The 20522-nt window shown below is 51.2% G+C and overlaps 1 protein-coding gene across 1 annotated transcript in view; it reads left to right on the top strand.

The window, feature by feature from the left end:
* Positions 1 to 16617, top strand: part of PSMD2 (proteasome 26S subunit ubiquitin receptor, non-ATPase 2) — a 45650-nt gene extending 29033 nt beyond the window's left edge. The window contains exons 11-21 of the mRNA XM_060242606.1: positions 63 to 190; positions 914 to 1001; positions 2223 to 2385; positions 3738 to 3839; positions 3958 to 4103; positions 7187 to 7270; positions 10175 to 10343; positions 12584 to 12678; positions 15415 to 15541; positions 15802 to 15920; positions 16316 to 16617. Coding sequence (XP_060098589.1) covers positions 63 to 190; positions 914 to 1001; positions 2223 to 2385; positions 3738 to 3839; positions 3958 to 4103; positions 7187 to 7270; positions 10175 to 10343; positions 12584 to 12678; positions 15415 to 15541; positions 15802 to 15920; positions 16316 to 16498 — 1404 coding nt within the window. The 3' untranslated portion in view covers positions 16499 to 16617. The remainder of the gene's footprint in view (positions 1 to 62; positions 191 to 913; positions 1002 to 2222; positions 2386 to 3737; positions 3840 to 3957; positions 4104 to 7186; positions 7271 to 10174; positions 10344 to 12583; positions 12679 to 15414; positions 15542 to 15801; positions 15921 to 16315) is intronic.
* Positions 16618 to 20522: the final 3905 nt, after the last annotated feature.

The raw sequence follows: 20522 nt of genomic DNA, 5'->3' as shown, positions 1-20522 counted from the left end.
TGGGCATCTGCGATCGTGGCCAGCCTTAAGGTCGACACTGTTTTGTTTTTTGGTTCCTGCAGTCAGGGGCGCTCCTGGCTTGCGGCATCGTGAACTCCGGGGTGAGGAACGAGTGTGACCCAGCTCTCGCGTTGCTCTCCGACTACGTCCTTCACAACAGCAACATCATGAGGATCGGGGCCATCTTTGGGTAATTGAACTTCCTTTTCCTTCTCCACGGAGTATCTTCCATTGGAGTCCCCAACCTTTCCGGGGCCATGGTCACCTTTGGAATTTTGACACAGAGCAGTTGGCGTAGCCACAAACCGGCTCCGTTTGTAAGAGCCGGTTTGGTGTAGTGGTTAAGTGTGCGGACTCTTCTCTGGGAGAACCAGGTTTGATTCCCCCCTCCTCCACTTGCAGCTGCTGGAATGGCCTTGGGTCAGGCATAGCTCTCGCAGAGTTGTCCTTGAAAGGGCAGCTGCTTTGAGAGCTCTCTCAGCCCCACCCACCTCATAGGGTGTCTATTGTGGGCGGGGGGGAGAAGATATAGGAAATTGTAAGCTGCTCTGAGTCTCTGATTCAGAGAGAAGGCTGGGGTATAAGTCTGCTCTCCTTCTTATCCTCCTCCTCCTGCAAAAAGGCTCCCACAGGAGGCGGCCAGCCACAAAAATGGTGCCAGGAGCTTATATTCAGTCTGGCAGCGAAGATCCCTGTGCCGTAGTGGCAGCTGCTACCAAAATGTTTTTAGAAAACTCATAAAGTCTCCAGTGTCCAATCAGAAGCTGCACTGAAAGCCGCACTTGGCCCCACCCACTTTCTTAACACACTTGGGCACCAGGAGAGCTGTCCGTGGACACTGTGGGGCCCACAGTCACCCCATTTAGGACCCCTGTCTTAAGTACTACTCAGACTGCATGGTGCTTTCTTGCAGGCTAGGGCTGGCATACGCCGGCTCCAACAGAGAGGATGTCCTGACCTTGCTTCTTCCCGTAATGGGAGATTCCAAGTCCAGCATGGAGGTGAGGGAGTGACACTTCGGCAGTCTTGCGCTTGGCTGCTTTGCGAGTGGTAGTTTTTGGTGGGAGGGGGGGGGGAGGGAAACAAAAGCAGAGCTCTGTGCTCTGGCTCGGAGTTGTGTCTTCTGGGAAATGCAGGGGGCTTGGGGGAAGGGTTGATGCTGTAGTCCTGGCCTGTGGGCTTCATTTACCTTGAACTACGCACGAGAAGTCACTCGTACTGACTCAGACTCTTAATCCATCAAGGTCAGTATTGCCTACTTAGACTGGCAGGGGCTCCTCAGGGTCTCAGGCAGAGGCCTTTCACGTAGAATCACAGAGTTGGAAGGGACCTCCAGGGTCATCTAGTCCAGCCGCCTGCACAAAGCAGGAAACTCACAAATACCTCCTGCCTTTCACATCACCGAATACCAGGACCTGATACTAAGATCACATCACCTAATACCAGGGCCTGAATGCAATGGTGGTGCAGCCCGCCAGACTATTTTCCACGGAGAGCCAGTTTGGTGTAGTGGTTAAGTGTGTGGACTCTTATCTGGGAGAACCGGGTTTGATTCCCCACTCCTCCACTTGCAGCTGCTGGAATGGCCTTGGGTCAGCCAGAGCTCTGGCAGAGGTTGTCCTTGAAAGGGCAGCTGCTGTGAGAGTCCTCTCAGCCCCACCCACCTCATAGGGTGTCTGTTGTGGGGAGGAAGGGAAAGGAGATTGTGAGCCGCTCTGAGACTCTTCGGAGTGGAGGGCGGGATATAAATCCAATATCTTCATCTACCTCACAGGGTGTCTGTTGTGGGGGAGGAAGGTAAAGGAGATTGTGAGCCGCTCTGAGACTCTTCGGAGTGGAGGGCGGGATATAAATCCAATATCATCATCATCTGTCACAGGAATATGAGCAACGTGCTTTCTAGGGAGCTGCGGTGGAGCTCTTTGAACTCTCCCCAGTGGCGACTGAGTGGTTTGAAAATCTAGATGTTAATATTTAGAGGGGGTTGCCCAGTCAGCTTACATGCCCGTCGTATCTACTTGTTACGCGGTTTATGTTGTTCTATACTTCCTGTGTGCAGCTCTGCCATGCGGCGGATAGATGGGATCTTGAAGCTTGTGCCTTCTGTGTGCCGAGCAGATGCCACAGCCCCCTCCGTGTCATCTCTCTGTTCCCTGATGTATGGCTGTGTTTCTGGGGAGGGCTTGTAAGAGCATTGATGCCAGCTGAACTCCCCTCCCCAGGTGGCAGGCGTGACGGCCCTGGCCTGCGGAATGATTGCTGTGGGCTCGTGCAACGGAGACGTCACCTCCACCATCCTCCAAACCATCATGGAGAAGTCAGAGACGGAGCTGAAGGACACGTACGCCAGGTGGCTGCCTCTCGGCCTAGGCCTTAACCATCTAGGTAAGCCCCAGGGCCAGTCAGTAGCTACAGACCAGGCACTCACATGGTGGGGAGGTGAGATCCAGTTCCTGGCTGGGTGCGTGTGTTTGAATGGGACCTGCAGGTTAAGAACATAAGAGAAGCCATGTTGGATCAGCCCAATGGCCCGTCCAGTCCAACACTCTGTCACACAGTGGCCAAAACACAGGTGCCATCAGGAGGTCCACCAGCAGAGCCAGAACTCCAGAAGCTCTCCCACCGTTGCCCCCCCCAGGCACCAAGAATACAGAGCATCTCTGCCCCAGACAGTTTTCCTTCTGTATCTTGCGGCTAATAGCCACTGATGGACCTCTGCTGCATATGTTTATCCCCTCCTTGAGCTGTCTGTGCCTGTAGCTGCCACCGCTTCCTGTGGCAATGAATTCCACATGTGAATGACTCTTTGGATGAAGAAGAACTTAAGAACATAAGAGAAGCCATGTTGGATGAGACCAATGGCCCCTCCAGTCCAACACTCTTTTGTCACACAGTAGCCAAAATCCAGGGGCCATCAGGAGGTCCACCAGTGGGGCCAGGACACCAGAAACCCTTCCACTGTTGCCCCCCACCCCCAAGCACCAAGCAGACAGAGCATCACTTTGATCCACAAGAGTTTAGCCAGTTTTTGATCTACAATTTCCTTTTGTCTGTTCTAATTTCATGGAGTGCCTGCAAGTTCTTGTAGTGTGAGAAAAGGAGAAAAGGACTTCTTTCTCTGCCTTTTCTCTTCCATGCATAATCTTGTGAGCCTCTATCATGTCACCCTGCAGTCATTGTTTCTCTAAGCTAAAGAGCCCCAAGGGTTTTATCCTTTCTTAAAGAGCCAGTTTGATGTAGCAGTCAAGTGAGTGAACTCTTATCTGGGAGAACCGGGTTTGAGCCCCCACTTCTCCACTTGTACCTGCTGGAATGGCCTTGGGTCAGCCATAGCTCTGGCAGAGGTTGTCCTTGAAAGGGCAGCTGCTGTGAGAGCCCTCTCAGCCCCACCCACCTCACAGGGTGTCTGTTGTGGGGGGATAAAATATAGGAGATTGTAAGCCGCTCAGAGTCTCTGATTCAGAGAGAAGGGCGGGGTATAAATCCGCAGTCGTCTTCTTCATGGGGAAGGTGTTCCATCCTCTTAATCATTTTAGTTGCCCTTGTCTGGACCTTCTCCAGTGCTATAATATCTTCTTTGAGGTGTGGTGACCAGATCTGCACACAGAATCCCAAATGAGGCTGCTCCATAGATTTCTACAGGGGCACTGTGAGATGCCTTGAGCAGGAGCAGTGCAGGCCTTCTGACAATCCCGTATTGTGCCGCTCTTGTGACCAGCTGCCCCGTTTCCTGACAGGGAAAGGCGAGGCCATCGAGGCGATCCTGGCAGCGCTGCAGGTCGTATCGGAGCCCTTCCGTAGCTTCGCCAACACGCTCGTGGACGTCTGCGCCTACGCAGGTGGGTCTGGGCTCGCCCCGGCTTGTTTTGCGTTTGAGGCGGGGCGGGAGCAGGGCGTGTTGTAGGCGCACCCTGTTTTTACCTGTGGGTCTTCTGCCCTTCCCCCCCCCCCCCCCAGGCTCCGGCAATGTGTTGAAGGTCCAGCAGCTGCTCCATATCTGCAGCGAGCACTTCGATTCCAAGGAGAAGGAGGAGGAGAAAGAGAAGAAGGAGAAGAAGGATAAGGAGAAGAAGGAGAACTCTGCTGACATGGGGGCTCATCAGGTATATGAAGCTGCCCGATACTGAACCTGATAAGATGGACAGCATTCAGAACCGCAGTTTTTGAACGTCGGCGATAAAGAGAAAACCATGCAGCGCCCTTAACAATAACAGTAACGACCACCGTATTTATAATATTTTCAAACGCTAGTATTGTGACAGGACTGCTAGCAACCAATAAAGGTCTTGTTCCTTACCTTTAAGGCCCTTTACAGCCTGGGGCCTGCATATCTTCGGGACCGCCTCTCACCATATGAGCCCCGCCCCCCCGTGGTCAGTTGCACAACATCTTCTTGTGATCCCTGGTCCTAAGGATGCCCGACTGGCTTCAACAAGGGCCAGGGCCTTTTCGGTCCTGGCCCCCACCTGGTGGAATGAGCTCCCACTGGAGAGCTGGGCCCCGCGGGACTTAGATATCTAAGTTTTGCAGGGCCTGTAAGACGGAGCTCTTCCGCCAGGCTTTTAATTGATCCAGCAGTTGTCTCCTGAAGTCATCGCTCCCCGCCCAGCACCTTACCATCTAGGTCAGGGATATGGAACAGTGGGTCTCCAGATGTTTTTTGCCTACAACTCCCATCAGCTCCAGCCATTGGCCATGCTGGCTGGGGCTGATGGGAGTTGTAGGGAGAAAAACATCTGGAGAGCCACTGTTCCATACCCCTGATCGAGATGCTTATGTTACGCTGAACGCTACCAGCCTATATGCGGTTTATGACTTGTTGCCAATGGTGTGGATCGTGGTTTCTGTTAATTCTGTAATTATATTATTTCGTTTGGATGCGGTTTGTTTAATGCTTTTGAAAGGTTTGTAATGTTGTAAGCTGCCCAGAGCCCTTTTGTGGGATAGGGCGAGGTATAAATAGAAAATTAAATTAAAGATACTGTACACTCCCAAGAGGCTGATACTGGCTGAACCTTTTCCCTGACCTGATCTTTCCCATAACCTGATCCAGGGCTTCTTTTGTAGCAGGAACTCCTTTGCATATTAGGCTACACCCCCCCTGATGTATCCAATCCTCCAAGAGCTTACAGTAGGCCCTATAAGAAGAGCCCTGTAAGCTCTTGGAGGATTGGCTACATCAGGGAGGTGTGGCCTAATATGCAAAGGACTTTCTGCTACAAAAAAAGCCCTGAGTATCTTTATTGTTTACTAGCAGTGTAGTCACCATATCAGTGTTTGATGCTGACCGTGGGTCCATCAGGTTCACTATTATCTATTGATGAAGGCTCCCCAAGGTCTATGGCTGAGGTCTTTTACATCACCTACTGCCTGGTCCTTTTTATTGGCGATGCCGGGGATTGACACTAGCACTTTCTGTATGCTGAGCAGATGTTCCCACCGCTGGGCCACAGCCCCTCGCCCAAAATTTACACGTGAATCTGCCTTACACTGAGTCAGACCCTTGGTCCGTCAAGGTCAGTGCTTCCTGCTCAGACTGGGGAAGGGGCTCTTCGGGGTCTCAGACTGAGGTCTTTCACCCGATCTGACACCCGATCCTTTTACCTGGAGATGCTGGGGATTGAACCTGGGACCTTCTGCATGCCGAGCAGATGCTGCACCTCTGAGCCATAGCTGCTTGCATGCATCTGTAGAAGGGGTGGGGGCTTTTGATCTGACACAAGAGGAGCGGAGAAGCTTCTCCCGATGAAGTTGTGGGGAAAAAATGGAAGTGGGGCTGGAAGGTTTGGCATCACATGGGTAGCCATGTTCATCTGAAGCAAACCGCTCAAGAGAGCCAGTTTGGTGTGGTGGTTAAGTGTGCGGACTCTTATCTGGGAGAACTGGGCTTGATTCCCCACGCCTCTTCACTTGCAACTGCTGGAATGGCCTTGGGTCAGCCATAGCTCTCGCAGGAGTTGTCCTTGAAAGGGCAGCTGCTGTAAGAGCTCTCTCAGCCTCACCTACCTCACAGGGTGTCTGTTGTGGGGGAGGGAGATCAAGGAGACTGTAAGTAGACTCTTATCTGGGACAACTGGGTTTGATTCCCACCTCCTCTCCACTTGCAACTGCTGGAATGGCCTTGGGTCAGCCATAGCTCTTGTGGAAGTTGTCCTTGAAAGGGCAGCTGCTGTAAGAGCTCTCTCAGCCTCACCTACCTCACAGGGTGTCTGTTGTGGGGGAGGAAGATCAAGGAGACTGTAAGTAGACTCTTATCTGGGACAACTGGGTTTGATTCCCACCTCCTCTCCACTTGCAACTGCTGGAATGGCCTTGGGTCAGCCATAGCTCTTGCGGAAGTTGTCCTTGAAAGGGCAGCTGCTGAAAGAGCTCTCGCAGCCTCACCTACCTCACATAGTGTCTGTTGTGGGGTGGGGGAGGGGAGGGGAGGTAAAGGAGACTTATGACCGCTCTGAGATTCAGAATATAGGGTGGGATATAAATCCAATATCTTCTTCAAAGTGTGAGTCCACCGACGCCTTTAAGACCAACAAAGTCTAGCCTGTGATGTGATGTTATCCCTGTCTGAGAACTCAGCCATGAGGGAAGATACATATTGACTGAGGCTTACGTATTCTGGCACAAACAAAGAGAAGGTGAAAGAAACATTAAGAGGTTTCATTAACAGTGGGGCTTTTCCTGTTCACGAAGTGCTGACTGCTATAAATTAGAGGCTTTTCTACACAGCAGAGTGATCAAGTTAGAATATTCGCCTGGATTCTTCGTCTCTCCCTACTGTAAATGAAAACAATAAAAAAATGTAAAGACGGACGAAGTTTAATTCCGGGTATAAGGTTGCGTATCTGAAGGAGCGTGCATCCACGAAATCTTGTGCTGAGAATGAAACTGTTGGTCTCAAAGGAGCCACTGGACTTAAATTTTGGATGAGTAGATTGTCCTTTGCTCAGAAGGCTTAAACCTGCATTACAAAAATTGAATTCTGTGGCTTTTATGTCGGGCTTGCTTTCACGGTTGGGTTGGTCATTTGCTTGGGGGTGGGCAAGAAGAAGCAACCCGCTGACGGATCTGGAATTGTCCAGTAGCCAGATTTGTCAAGCGTTAACTTTTACAACTGCAGCACAGGGCATTAACAGTGCTTAAATTCTGAACCGCTGTCCGTTTGTATGCCTCTTTTCTCCCCTTGCAGGGCGTAGCAGTGTTGGGGATTGCGCTCATTGCCATGGGGGAAGAGATCGGGGCCGAGATGGCTCTGCGCACCTTTGGTCACCTGGTGAGTTTGGCGCTTTGTCTAGGGGGGGTGGGAAGCAAGGAGATTAAGCAGGGCTTTTTTTGTAGCAGGAGTTCCTTTACATATTAGGCCACACACCCCTGACATAGCCAATCCTCCAAGAGCTTACAATAGGCCCAGTAATAAGAACCCTGTAAGCTCTTGGAGTGGCTACATTGGGGGAGGGGGGTTGTGTGGCCTAATCTGCAAAGGAGTTCCTGCTACAAAAAAAGCCCTGGGGTTCCCCAACCTTTTTGAGCTTGCTGGGCACATCTGGAATTCCAACGCAGCATGGTGGGCACAGCAACAAAACAGCTGCCGCAGGAGGCGGAGCCAGCCACAAAATGATCGCTGCAGCTCAACTTTAGCAACACAGTGTCGATCCTTGTTGCTGTGCCAAAGCAACATTTTTTTAAAAAAAATCTGCACAGCCAATCAGAAGTGTTGTTGGGCAAAAGCCCTACCTGGCCCCGCCCACTTTCGAAAAACATTTGGCGGGCGCCCCAAAACGGTGTCGGTGGGCACTATTGACTGATTTTTTTTTAGGCTACCCGGCTCAGGGCAGCTTACAGCGATGATAAAATTACAAATTGTACAAAAGGATTTCAGAAGTTACAGCAGCCGAAGCTGATCCGATGGCAAAATTCCTGGGATGCCGTCGCCTCGTTGGGGAGGCAGGCAGGGAAAGGAAAAAGAAAGAGGAGTGCCAGGCTAGATGGAAGGCTGTCACTGTCCTCAGCCGTGGCAAAGTCAAAGACAAGCTGAGTGGTACAAATAATCAGTGTAATTCCATAGTCTTAAAGGTGCAGAAACGTGCAAAATACTTAAAGATGCAATACCATACAAAGCTGACAAAGATCAGTTCCAGAAGAAAAGTCTTTCTATAGTAGCCCATAGAATAAAGCTCACGGCTAGTCCTGAATGCTTGTCATCTTGTGGCGTGAGTCCGGCGAAAATTTCTACAAACGTCGTAGAGCAAAGTGGAGACCGGTTTCGGCAACGCCTTCCTCAGTCACAGATCTTTACGCAGTTGGGGAGGGACGGTGGCTCAGTGGTAGAGCATCTGCTTGGGAAGCAGAAGGTCCCAGGTTCAATCCCTGGCATCTCCACTAAAAAAGGGTCCAAGCAAATAGGTGTGAAAAACCTCAGCTTGAGACCCTGGAGAGCTGCTGCCAGTCTGAGAAGACAATACTGACTTTGATGGACCAAGGGTCTGATTCAGTATAAGGCAGCTTCATATGTTCATATGTTCAGTTCAGTGTGACGCAGCTTCCCCAATAATACAGACAATTACTTATAAACTGGGACACTGGTCTCATTCTGTAACAGGATAAACCTTCCGATACATCGCTGGTGACATCTTTAAGAAGAAGAAGACAACTGCAGATTTATACCGTGCCCTTCTCTTTGAATCAGAGACTCAGAGCAGCTTACAATCTCCTATATCTTCTCCCCCCACAACAGACACCCTGTGAGGTGGGTGGGGCTGAGAGGGCTCTCACAGCAGCTGCCCTTTCAAGGACAACTCCTGCTAGAGCCATGGTTGACCCAAGGCCATTCCAGCAGCTACAAGTGGAGGAGTGGAGAATCATGATGATGGTGATGGATTTATATCCTGCCCTACTCTGAATATCAGAGCGGCTCACAATCTCCTTTCCCTTCCTCCCCCACAACAGACACCCTGTGAGGTGGGTGGGGCTGGAGAGGGCTCTCACAGCAGCTGCCCTTTCAAGGACAACCTCTGCCAGAGCTATGGCTGACCCAAGGCCATTCCAGCAGCTGCAAGTGGAGGAGTGGGGAATCAAACCCCGTTCTCCCAGATAAGAGTCCATGCACTTAACCACTACAGCAAACTGGCTCTCTTTAAGACTATGGAATTATATTAATTTGTGTTCCTCAGATTGTCTTTTCCTTTTGCCATATCTGTGCTGAGTATCCACTTTGCCTGCCACATACTGTCTTCAACCAAACACCTGTTGGAACATCTCCATCTTATATGCCCGGAGGAATGACAACCAGTTCCTGTGGCCACAGATGTTATTCAGCAGAGAGTTCCACCAGGTAGGGGCAGGGCCTGAAAAAGCCTAGTTGGGCTGTGGTGCCCATGGGCACCATGTTGGGAACCCTAGCAGTAGCAGCTCTTGGTAGAAGATGGAGAACCGCAGGGTTGAAATTGTGGCAGGCGAGTCAAGCAGCTGGGAGCGTGCAACGTTCTGCAGCCTACCCGCAGTCTAAAGCAGCAGAGTGGTAAAGCTGCAGTGAAGCTGCTCACGACCTGAGTGGTAAAGCTGCTCACGACCTGAGTTCGATCCCGGCGGAAGTTGGGTTCAGGTAGCCGGCGGAAGGTTGACTCAGCCTTCCGTCCTTCCGAGGTGGGTCAAATGAGTGCCCAGCTTGCTGGGGGGAAAGTGTAGATGACTGGGGAAGGCAATGGCAAAGCACCCTGTAAAAAGTCTGCCGTGAAAACGTTGTGAAAGCAACGTCACCCCAGAGTCGGAAACGACTGGTGCTTGCACAGGGGACTACCTTGACCTTTTGAAGAGCCCCGTGGCGCAGAGTGTTAAAGCTGCAGTACTGCAGTCCTAATCTCTGCTCACGACCTGAGTTTGATCCCCGGCGATAGCTGGCTTTTCAGGTGGCTGGCTCGCGGTTGACTCAGCCTTCCATCCTTCCGAGGTCGGTCAAACGAGTCCCCAGCTTGCTAGGGGGAAAGCGTAGACGACCGGGGAAGGCAGTGGCAAACCGCCCCCTAAAAAGTCTGCCGTGAAAACGTTGCGATGTGACGTCACCCCCCCCCCCCAAGTCGGAAACGACCGGTGCTTGCGCAGGAGGACTACCTTGACCTTTTTAAAGCAGTCGTGATGGCCTGCCGGGGAGCTGAAACCTTTTCCCGTCTGTCTCCTGTAGCTGCGGTACGGGGAGCCGACCCTTCGCCGAGCCGTGCCCCTGGCCTTGGCTCTCATCTCTGTCTCCAACCCCCGCTTGAACATCCTGGACACTCTCAGCAAGTTCTCCCACGACGCCGATCCGGAGGTGTCCTACAACTCTATCTTCGCTATGGGCATGGTGGGCAGCGGTAAGGCTCTTTCGGAATCGAGGGTGGCTCTGAGGCAGTGCGTCACAGGTGAATAAGGGAGGCCTGCCAATGGCATCGCATACGTCCGACTGCTGAACAGCAGTGTGCTGAACTGTGCTGTTGAACGGCGGTGGGCTGCACCAGGTCTGTAGTACGACGTGCCGCTCTGAGCTGAGCGTGGCATGTTAGGAAGCAAGTGTCATGTGCCGTGTTCCCTCTAAGCTGAGTTCGTGTGAGTTAGCTCACGGTTTTTTAGGCTCTGCCTCGCGCGTTTTGTCTCAGCTCAGAACAAAAAAAAAAAATGGCCCCGGAGCAAATGGGTTTTCTCAGTAGCTCACAACTTGAATGCCAGTAGCTCATCGAGAGCCAGTCTGGTGTAGCGGTTAAGTGCGCGGCATTCTGCCTTAGAGAAACTAGACTAATAGATTCACATGGCTAGCCATGCTCAGCTGAAGCAAACAGATTGTAGCGTGAGTCCACCGACTCCTTTAAGACCAGCAAAGTCTAGCCTGTGATGTGATGTTATCCCTGTCTGAGAACTCAGCCATGAGGGAAGATACATATTAACTGAGGCTTACGTATTCTGGCACAAACAAAGAGAAGCTGAAAAAACTTTTAAGAGGTTTCATTAACAACGGGGGCTTTTCCTGTTCACCAAGTGTTGACTGCTATAAATTAGAGCCTTTTCTGCACAGGAAAGTGATCAAGTTAGAATATTCGCCTGGACTCTTTTGTCTCTCCCTACTGTAAATGCGACTGAACAACAACAAACTGTAAATGCAAACAATAAGAATGTAAAGACCAACGAAGTGGGATATAAGGTTTCGTATCTGAAGGAGCGTGCATCCACGAAAGCTTGTGCTCAGAATTAAACCTGCATTGCGTCACAGCTTGCTTGATTGCACAGGAGCTACAGAGCACAACCTCTGTTTTCTCCATTGGCAGGAAGGGGGGAGGGAATAGCTTGCTTTGCCAGGCTCTCTCAGTTGCACAGCAGAGCTACTGAGCCCAGCCTCTCTTCCTTCTATTGACTGAGGCTCCTCCCCCTCCCCCCAGTGGAAGGAAGGAAAGTGCCAGAGCTTCCTTTGCCCAGTTCCCTGGATCCCATGGCAGAAATACAAAGAAAGCCTCTTTAAAACCAATGAGTGCTAATGTTTTAAGTTTTTAAAAAATATATATTTGTGTTTGTGTTCTTTATAAAAGCTTCTATCTCTGCTGCCTAATCTTAAATAGGTACACACATGGCCCAGCCCGACATGGCTCGGCCCAACCCCACATAGTCTGGCCCAACAAGGTCTCATTTATGTCAGATCCAGCCCTCATGAGTTTGACACCCCTGATCTAGTCCAGCCCCCTGCTCCATGCAGGATCAGCCTAAAGCATCTCCGACCAATGATCATCCAGCCGCATTTTGAAGACTGCCGATGTGGGGGAGCTCACCACCTTCCTAGGCAGCTGGTTCCACCTCTGAACTACTCTTGACGGCAAAAAATTTTTTCCTAACCATACAGGCCCTGTCCTTTGAAGGTGAACAAACTTCACTGATCTTTGGATCCTCCTCGGGAGGGCCTTCCCCGGAGGCTTTTCAACAGAGGCTAGAGGGCCACCTGACAGCAATGCGGAGCCTGTGAATTGAGGGGGAGGCGTTTGTGAGTTCCCTGCACTGTGCAGGGGGCTGGACGAGATGACCCTGGAGGTCCCTTCCAACTCTATGATTCCAGACCCTTAGAGCAATTCCTCAGTGGAACAGGCTTCCTCGGGAGGTGGTGGGCTCTCTCACCTTGGAGGTTTATCAACAGAGGCTAGAGGGCCATCTGACAGCAATGAAGGTCCTGTGAATTTAGGGGGAGGGGTTTGTGAGTTTAGAGTGGTTCCTCAGTGGAACAGGCTTCCTCCCCGGGAGATGGTGGGCTCTCCTTCCTTGAAGGTTTTTCAACAGAGGCTAGATGGCCCACTGATAGCAATGCGGAGCCTGTGAATTGAGGGGGAGGCGTTTGTGAGTTCCCTGCACTGTGCAGGGGGTTGGACGAGATGACCCTGGAGGTCCCTTCCAACTCTATTGATTCTTGGACATTTTCAGACTACCAGCGTGGAGCTGAGTTGTCCTGGCCGAGAGGATGGTGGTTGGGTGGAAGGAGAGCACCAGGGGCTTGAAGCTGCTTCCCCAGAAACGGACGGGGGAGCCAGGCTGAGCGTCTGGGCTCCTTGCTCCAACTGATGCCCCTCCCTTGACTCCACAGGGACCAACAACGCCCGCTTGGCCGCGATGCTAAGGCAGCTGGCGCAGTACCACGCCAAGGATCCCAACAACCTCTTCATGGTGCGGTTGGCTCAGGTAACGGCTTAAAACCCTGGCTCAAGGGAACTGGCAGCGGAGCGAGGGCAGCCTTGCTGTTTGGAAGTGAAGCAAGACCAAGGGGAGGGACGGTGGCTCAGTGGTAGAGCAACTGCTTGGGAAGCAGAAGGTCCCAGGTTCAATCCCTGGCATCTCCAAAAAAGGGTCCAGGCAAATAGGTGTGAAAACCCTCATCTTGAGACCCTGGAGAGCCACTGCCAGTCTGGGAAGACAATACTGACTTTGATGGACCAAGGGTCTGATTCAGTATAAGGCAGCTTCATATGTTCAAGTGGGAAATGAATGTATTTACTTTATTTATTTAAATCCGCACAACACCCCTGTGGTTAGGCTAGGAGTGTGTGACTGGCCCAAGGGCACCCAGTGAGCTTCCATGGCATAGCAGGGATTTGAATCCAGATCCCAATCCAACTACTTGGGGGTTGGACTAGATGACACCGGAGGTCCCTTCCGACTCTGTTGTTCTACTTGTGATGGCAGACCAGCAAAACTATACAGGGGGTCACAAAGGCCGCAGCTATTAGTTGCTGAGAGGGGGATTCGGTGTGCAGGGAAAGAAAAACGTGCACGGTTTATATCAGGAGTGGCCAAACTTGCTTAATACAAGAGCCACACAGATAAACGTCAGGTGTTTGAGAGCCACGAGACAAGGAAGGAAGAAGAGATTGAATTTATACCCCAGCCTTTAAAGCTCCGAGAGAGCTTGTGGCCCACATCAGCAGCCGCAAGTAGAGGAGTGGGGAATCAAACCCGGTTCTCCCAGACAAGAGTCTGTGCACTTAACTACTACACTGAATGGAAGGAAGGAAGGCAAATAGATGAAGGGAGGGAAAGGTGGAAAGAAAGCAACTTTAAATGATTTCTCCAAGCTGCTGGCTGGCTTGGGTTAGAGAAGTGATTTAAAGAGACAAATGTCTTCTCCAGGCTGGTTGACAGGGCAGTGGGGGCTTCAAGAGCCACGCAATGTGTGTGAGAGAGACACACGTGGCTCCGGAGCTGTAGTTTTTGGCCACCCCTGATTTATATATTGCTGTTTTTTTCCCCTCTGGTGCTGTTTCTGTCTGTGCCAGGCCAGTTAAAGTAACCAAATCCCAAATGTCTGTGATGCAAGGAGATTCCAATCTAGGCCTCGCTGCTGGTTGAAAGCGTTACAGTTGACGTAGGACAAGCTGGTGGGGTTTTCAGGCAAAGAGACAAACGGGTGGGTGGGTGGGGGGTGGTTGCCATTGCCTGCCTCTGTGTAGCAACCCTGGACTTCCTTGGAGGTCTCCCATCCAAACCCTAACTAGGGCACTCGCCCCGCTTAGCTTTACAGAGTCTGATGAATTTTGAGCAAGCCTAGGCCTGATATTACTAGAGAGGCAAATTACTGCAGGAGAGATACGAGCATACAAGTTAAAAGATGCTCTGGTTTAATCCTTGTTTGTGAAGGGCACTGGAGAAAGGTTTCTGAGGAGGGATTAGAAGGGGTCAGGTTTAGCAGGGGAGACTTAGAAGGCAGTGAGGGGGAGAAAGGTTTAGCAGCCCTTTAAACCAACTGCTTCGGGGCTACTAGGGTGGTGGAGTTGGAGGGGTGAAGGTCTCTGGCAGGAATACATCAGGAGACAAGCGGTGGTAGAGCGACGAAACGGGGAAGCCTGCAGAGAGCTTAAAAGTGTGGGTAAGGAGTCTGGGCTGAATGCTGAAGGCATCTGAGAAGAACTGGAGTAGGCAATACTGACTTTGATGGACTGAGGGCTTGATTCAGTATAAGGCAGCCTCATATGTTCAGGTGTACCTCCCTGGAAGGATTGTGCATAATTGTGCATAACTGTGGGGCTGCCACTAAAAAGGCCCTGTCTCATGTACCCGCCAGATGAGCTGCTTTGGTCAGTCAGGAATCAAGAGGGCTTCCTTCTGCCAAGGGGGCCCAGCACATGGTGGCTGGTGTGGTTCACCTCACTTCATGGGCCGCACCTCGGTCGGATTAGTGGCCATGAAGTCAGTGACAGGTTTTCAGGGAGTTGAAAGCAAATCAGCCAGTATCGTAATGCCCCTGTATAAATTGATGGTGTGGCCTCATTTGGAGTACTGTGGGCAATTCTGGTCACCACACTTCAAAAAAAATATTATAGCATTGGGAAAAGTCCAGAAAAGGGCAACTAGAATGATTAAAGGGTTGGAACACTTTCCCTCTGAAGAAAGGTTAAAGCGCTTGGGGCTCTTTAGCTTGGAGAAACGTCGACTGAGCGGTGACGTGATAGAGGTTTACAAGATTATGCATGAGATAGAGAAGGTAGAGGAAGTAGTACTTTCTCCCTTTCTCACAATACAAGACCTCGTGAGGGACTCAATGAAATTGCTGAGCAGTCGGGTTAGAACTGATAAAAGGAAGCCCTTCTTCACCCAAAGAGTAACACATGAATTTCACTGTCACAGGAGGTGGTGGCAGCTACAACCATAGACAACTTCAAGAGGGGATTAGATAAACATATGGAGCAGATGGACCTCTCTGTCTGGGGCAGCGATGCTCTGTATTCTTGGTGTTTGGGGAGGGGAACAGTGGGAGGGCTTCTAGTGTCCAGGCCCCACTAGTGGACCTCCTGATGACACCTGTTTTTTTGGCCACTGTGTGACAAGAGTGCTGGGCCATTGGCCTGATCCAACATGGCTTCTCTTATGTTCTTGTTTGCTCCCTGTCATCAATCTCTACTTCACCAGCTTCTTGCTTTGCAGGGCCTGACACACCTTGGCAAAGGGACACTCACCCTCTGTCCCTACCACAGTGACCGGCAGCTCATGAGCCAGGTGGCCGTGGCCGGCCTCTTGACCGTCCTGGTGTCTTTCTTGGATGTGCGCAATAGTAAGTACTGCCCTTGGAGTCGGGGAGGACCATTAGCGGGCCGCTTCATTTGAGAGGAGAAAAGTCCTTTCTTGGTGATTTTGGCCACGCCTCTTCCTCTGAACCACCTCACCCTACATAATTTGCCCATACGATGCAGGCAACATCAGTTCATAGAATCATAGAGTTGGAAGGGACCTCCAAGTCCATCAGGCTTAGAAGCGTTGATTCGTCCTGGTCCGATCTTTGCTCCCTGAATCTTGCCCTCTGCTCTCTCCTAGTAATCCTGGGCAAGTCCCACTATGTGCTGTACGGCCTCGTCGCCGCCATGCAGCCACGCATGCTCGTGACCTTTGACGAGGAGCTGCGCCCCCTGCCGGTGTCTGTGAGAGTGGGGCAGGTAAGCAGCCTGGAAAAGGAGCCAGAGTGGGAGAAAGTCCCTGTTTTACTGGGGGGGGGGGTGTCCCACTGTATGCTGGGTTGTTTTTCCTTCAGAGGCCTGCTGTTTACTTTGGGCAGCCCAGGTTTGTGAATGGGTTTCTTTGCTTTCCTGGCTTCAGAGGGGGAGCGGGTCGGGACTGCAGCGTTCCCTCTGAGCTTGCCGTCTCGTGAGCAAAAATTTTACTTGGTGAGCTCCTGCATCCATGAGTGTGCTCTGGGGTCAGCCTTCCTGAGCAAAGACAAAGACGTGCGAGCCGGAGGCTAAAAATCCGTGCGCTGGCTCACACTCACTCAGTTTAGAGGGAACACTGGCTGGGAGTCACTCAGATCCTAATTCACGGCCTCCCCTTTTAGGCTGTCGATGTGGTGGGCCAGGCTGGAAAGCCCAAGACCATCACGGGCTTTCAGACTCACACGACGCCTGTCCTGTTGGCCCACGGCGAGCGGGCAGAGCTGGCCACGGAGGAGCACCTGCCCGTCACGCCGATCCTGGAGGGCTTTGTTATCCTGCGCAAGAATCCCAACTATGACGTCTGAAATGAATCGTGGCGTTTGGGGCGGGGGGCGGAGGGAGGGAATGGAGTGGGTTGGTAGCCCAGCGCGTTTTTGTTACAGAAAACGTTCACCTTAGGAAATTAAACTTGACTTCGGAACAAGCCTGGCTTCTCATTATCCTTGCAGTCAAAAGGGCTCAGGTTAGACATTTATTTAGCCTCGGCTGACATGTGGGAGGGTGCAGATTGGGAGCTAGTTGTGTGTCAGAGCCTGATGGGGAGGGTTGGTCGTCTCCAGATGGAAGCGAAATCTGGACGAGGTGGTTAAGAGGCTCGTGCAACTGACGTTGATGACTGAGCGCCAGGGCCTGTTTTTTTATTCCAAGGTTCGGGTACCTTTACAATTCATGACTATTTGGGCGAAAGGTTAGAGAGGGCCTTTTCCCAAGTTACAGACTAGAACAGGGATACTGTACAAGCCACATAGAATAAATGCCAGATGTTTGAGAGCCGGAAGGAAGGAAGGAGAAGAAGAAATTGGATTTATATCCCGCCCTATACTCTGAATCTCAGAGCGGTCACAATCTCCTTTATCCCTCCCACCCCAACAGACACCCTGTGATATAGGTGAGGCTGAGAGGGCTCTCACAGCAGCTGCCCTTTCAAGCACAACTCCTACGAAAGCTATGCCTAGCCCAAGGCCATTCCAGCAGCTGCAAGTGGAGGAGGGGGGAAATCAAACCGAGTTCTCCCAGATGAGAGTCCGCACATTTAACTACTACACCAAACTGGCTCTCGAAGGAAGGAAGGAAGGAAAGCAAAGCTGGGGGAGGGGAGGTAGAGAGAAAGCAGCTATAAATGCATTCTCCAAGCCACCTGCTGGCTTGGCTTGGCGAAGTGATTGAAAGAGACAGTGGGGCTTTGGGAGCCACACAATATGTGTGAAAGAGCCACATGTGGCTCCTGAGCTACAGTTTGGCCACCCCTGGACTAGATGGCTGTAGATTACGGTAAAGCTGGAAGAGTCCTGACCACTGGGTGGCGTGGCCTAACGCTCAGCCTTTGCTCTACCTTCAGTCACTGTGCCGTTCTCACCTTGTGTCAGTCATGGATGTGCAGGGGAGCTTGATCTGCAGTGGCTCCCTATGCGAAAAACCGAGAATACTCATCTTTGCAGTCAGCCTTGTTTGGTTCCTCCAGGTCAGAAAAGAACCGCAGCTAATCTGGGGACGGGTGCAGCAGCCGTAAGGATATTTCCCCCAGTTGGCTTTCTTCTGCGGAGAACGGCACGGGAGTAACAACTGTAAATAGAACACCTGGACTTCATTTCCAGCTGCAGAGCGGTTAGAAGAAATGAGAGCAAGGAGAGAGGGCAGTCTCCATGTGGGCTAGGGAGCACATATTGAAATCAGCAGCTGTAACCCCCGCTCCCTACATTTGTGGTAGATCCAGTTGTTCAGGGACAGCTTTGTTGATCTTCAGGATGAAGTCATGCTTTCTCATAAATGGGTGTTGTGGCAGACCGGCCCTGCGTCTGCTAGCTGGCCCTGCCCCTGCCCAGTCCTTCCTGGTATACTGATCTGAAAGGGCTGTTCCACTTTGCTGCCTCAGAGTATTTGCTGCCACCACTGTCCCTCTCTGGGCTCTGGTTAGGCGGGACAGCCTCCTACCCTCCCTCTGGACTCGCTAAGAACCCTTCTTGGGCTTCCTGGGGATCTTTGGGGCTCCCCTGGAGAGTTGGCAGCCAGCCACTGTGCCACTACCACACACACACCCCGGGATTCCCCAACCCAAGCGGTTAGGGGAACTATGTGGTACAGAGGAATTCCACTTTAAACAAACATTTATTTAAAGCATACAACTATTTACAGGCATTTTTTAAAAAGCGAACAGAAGAACTAAATCATTGTAGGGAAAAAATGCTCCTTCTCTCCCTATTAGAATAGTTGCCTTAACTGGATGGCATGCAGGGCAGGCACGTTACATAGACTTGTTGCAAGCTTGACCATACTTTCCTCAGACTGTTTCCATACCAACAGACTGCCAACTTCAGCTCTTGAGACTGAACGCCAAGACTGAACTGCCCACTACTGAGGGTTTCCTGCTCAAAATCTGGTTTACCCTCCTGCAGCCTTCTGGGAGACCAGCTTGAAAGACTTCCTGTCTCTCTAGAAGGCCTCAGAATTGCTGCTTCCAGACAAGAAGGGGTGGCGGGGAGGAAGAGACTAGGCCCCAAAGCCTGCCTCCAGTTAAATACAGGCCTAAAATGGCATTTCTCCACAGGTGTTGTCTTACGACATAAGTGAATCACTCCTAAAGAGGGGCTTCTCCTTGACAGCTCAGTTGTACGGTAGCGCAACACATTCTGAAATACTAAGTCAGAAGGCCTTTGAAATACTAAACAATCGGGTTTGATTCCCCACTCTTCCACTTGCACATGCTGGAGTGGCCTTGGATCAGCCATAGCTCTGGCAGAGGCTGTCCTTGAAAGGGCAGGTGCTGTGAGAGTCTTCTCAGCCCCACTCACCTCGCAGGGTGTCTGTTGGGGAGGAAGATAAAGGAGATTGTGAACCGCTCTGAGATTCAGAGTGGAGGGCGGGATATCTGTCTTCGTCTAATTCTTCGTCATCGTTGTCTTCTCATGTGTCCTGTGGCGTCATCCTCTCACATCACGGAAAGCCTGATTAAAGCTGTGATGAAGATAGTTTGGAGATCAAGATGCAAAGGATCTCAAGAGAGCAAAGGGTGGCACAGACGCTTCCCACCATTCCCTTACAATTTACAGTACAGAGATAAGCATGTAGCATGGCATGTAACATCTTGAAGTGAGAGCTGACAGACATTTTTCTCCCTCTCCCCAAATACTAGAACTTGAGGGCGTCCAATGAAATTGTAGCGCAGGAAGTTCGGGACAGACAAAAAGGAAATGCTGCTTTACACAGAGAGTGATTAAAAGGTGGAATTCGCTGCCCAAGTATGTAATGATGGCCAAAAGAATAAACAGCTTTCAATGGGGAAGAGAGAGATTCACAAAGAATAGGTCTATCAATGGCTACTAGCCATGGTGACTGAGAGGAACCTCCACTTTCAGAGGCACCAATCCTCTGAATCCCAGAGCCGGAGGCAACATTGGGGGAAGGCCTCTGCCTCTGTGCCCTGTTGTTGGCCCTCCAGAGGAATTGGCTGACCACTGTGTGAGACAGGATGCTGGACTAGATTGACCACTGGTCTGATCCAGCAGGGCTCTTCTGATGTTCTTATGAAGGCCTTGGCCTCTTTGCCCTGTTGTTGACCTTCCAGAGGAACTGGTTGGCCACTGTGTGAGACAGGATGCTGGACTAGATGGACCACTGGTCTGATCCAGCAGGTCTCTTCTCATGTTCTTATGAAGGCCTTGGCCTCTTTGCCCTGTTGTTGACCTTCCAGAGGAACTGGTTGGCTACTGAGACAGGATGCTAGACTAGATGGATCACTGATCTGATCCAGCCGGGCTCCTCATGTTCTTATGAAGGCCTTGGCCTCTGTGCCCTATTGTTGGCCCTCCAGAGGAACCAGTTAGGTAGGTAGTTTATTTGTACCTTTGACCGCCATAACAGGGGAGCTTATATTTGCACCCAAAAGAGGGCTTTGGACAAGGAAGGCGGTAGTTCACACTTGAGTGTGCCGCTAAAGGCAAGATTGGGGTCACTGTGGCCTGCTGTACGCATACACACAGATGTATCTTTTAGTCAAAAATATGGAGTGCGGCCTCTGAGCACCTGAAATTCTTTTGTAATTCCCTGGGTTGCCATGGGTTTTTTCAGCCATCTGCTTCCTGACATGCCCTAAAGTCCTCCACTGTTTCAACATCCCCCTTCCCCCAATCACGAGAAGGTGACGCTAAATTTTGGCTCTGTGGAGGGTGAGCTGTTCAATTGAGGCTTTTTTTTTTAAACTACCGAATAAGCAGATGGTGGACTTGTTTCTGCTCCCTATTGTGTGCAAATGTGTGCTTTCAAACAAAGTGTACCAAGATGGCTGACCTGCAACCAACACTCCCTCGAAGCTGGTGGAGTCTTAATAATAAT

Source organism: Heteronotia binoei, chromosome 6 (genome assembly GCF_032191835.1).
Source record: "Heteronotia binoei isolate CCM8104 ecotype False Entrance Well chromosome 6, APGP_CSIRO_Hbin_v1, whole genome shotgun sequence".
NCBI lineage: Eukaryota > Metazoa > Chordata > Lepidosauria > Squamata > Gekkonidae > Heteronotia > Heteronotia binoei.
Note: the sequence above shows the minus strand (reverse complement) of the source record. Positions and strands in the feature narration are given on the sequence as shown.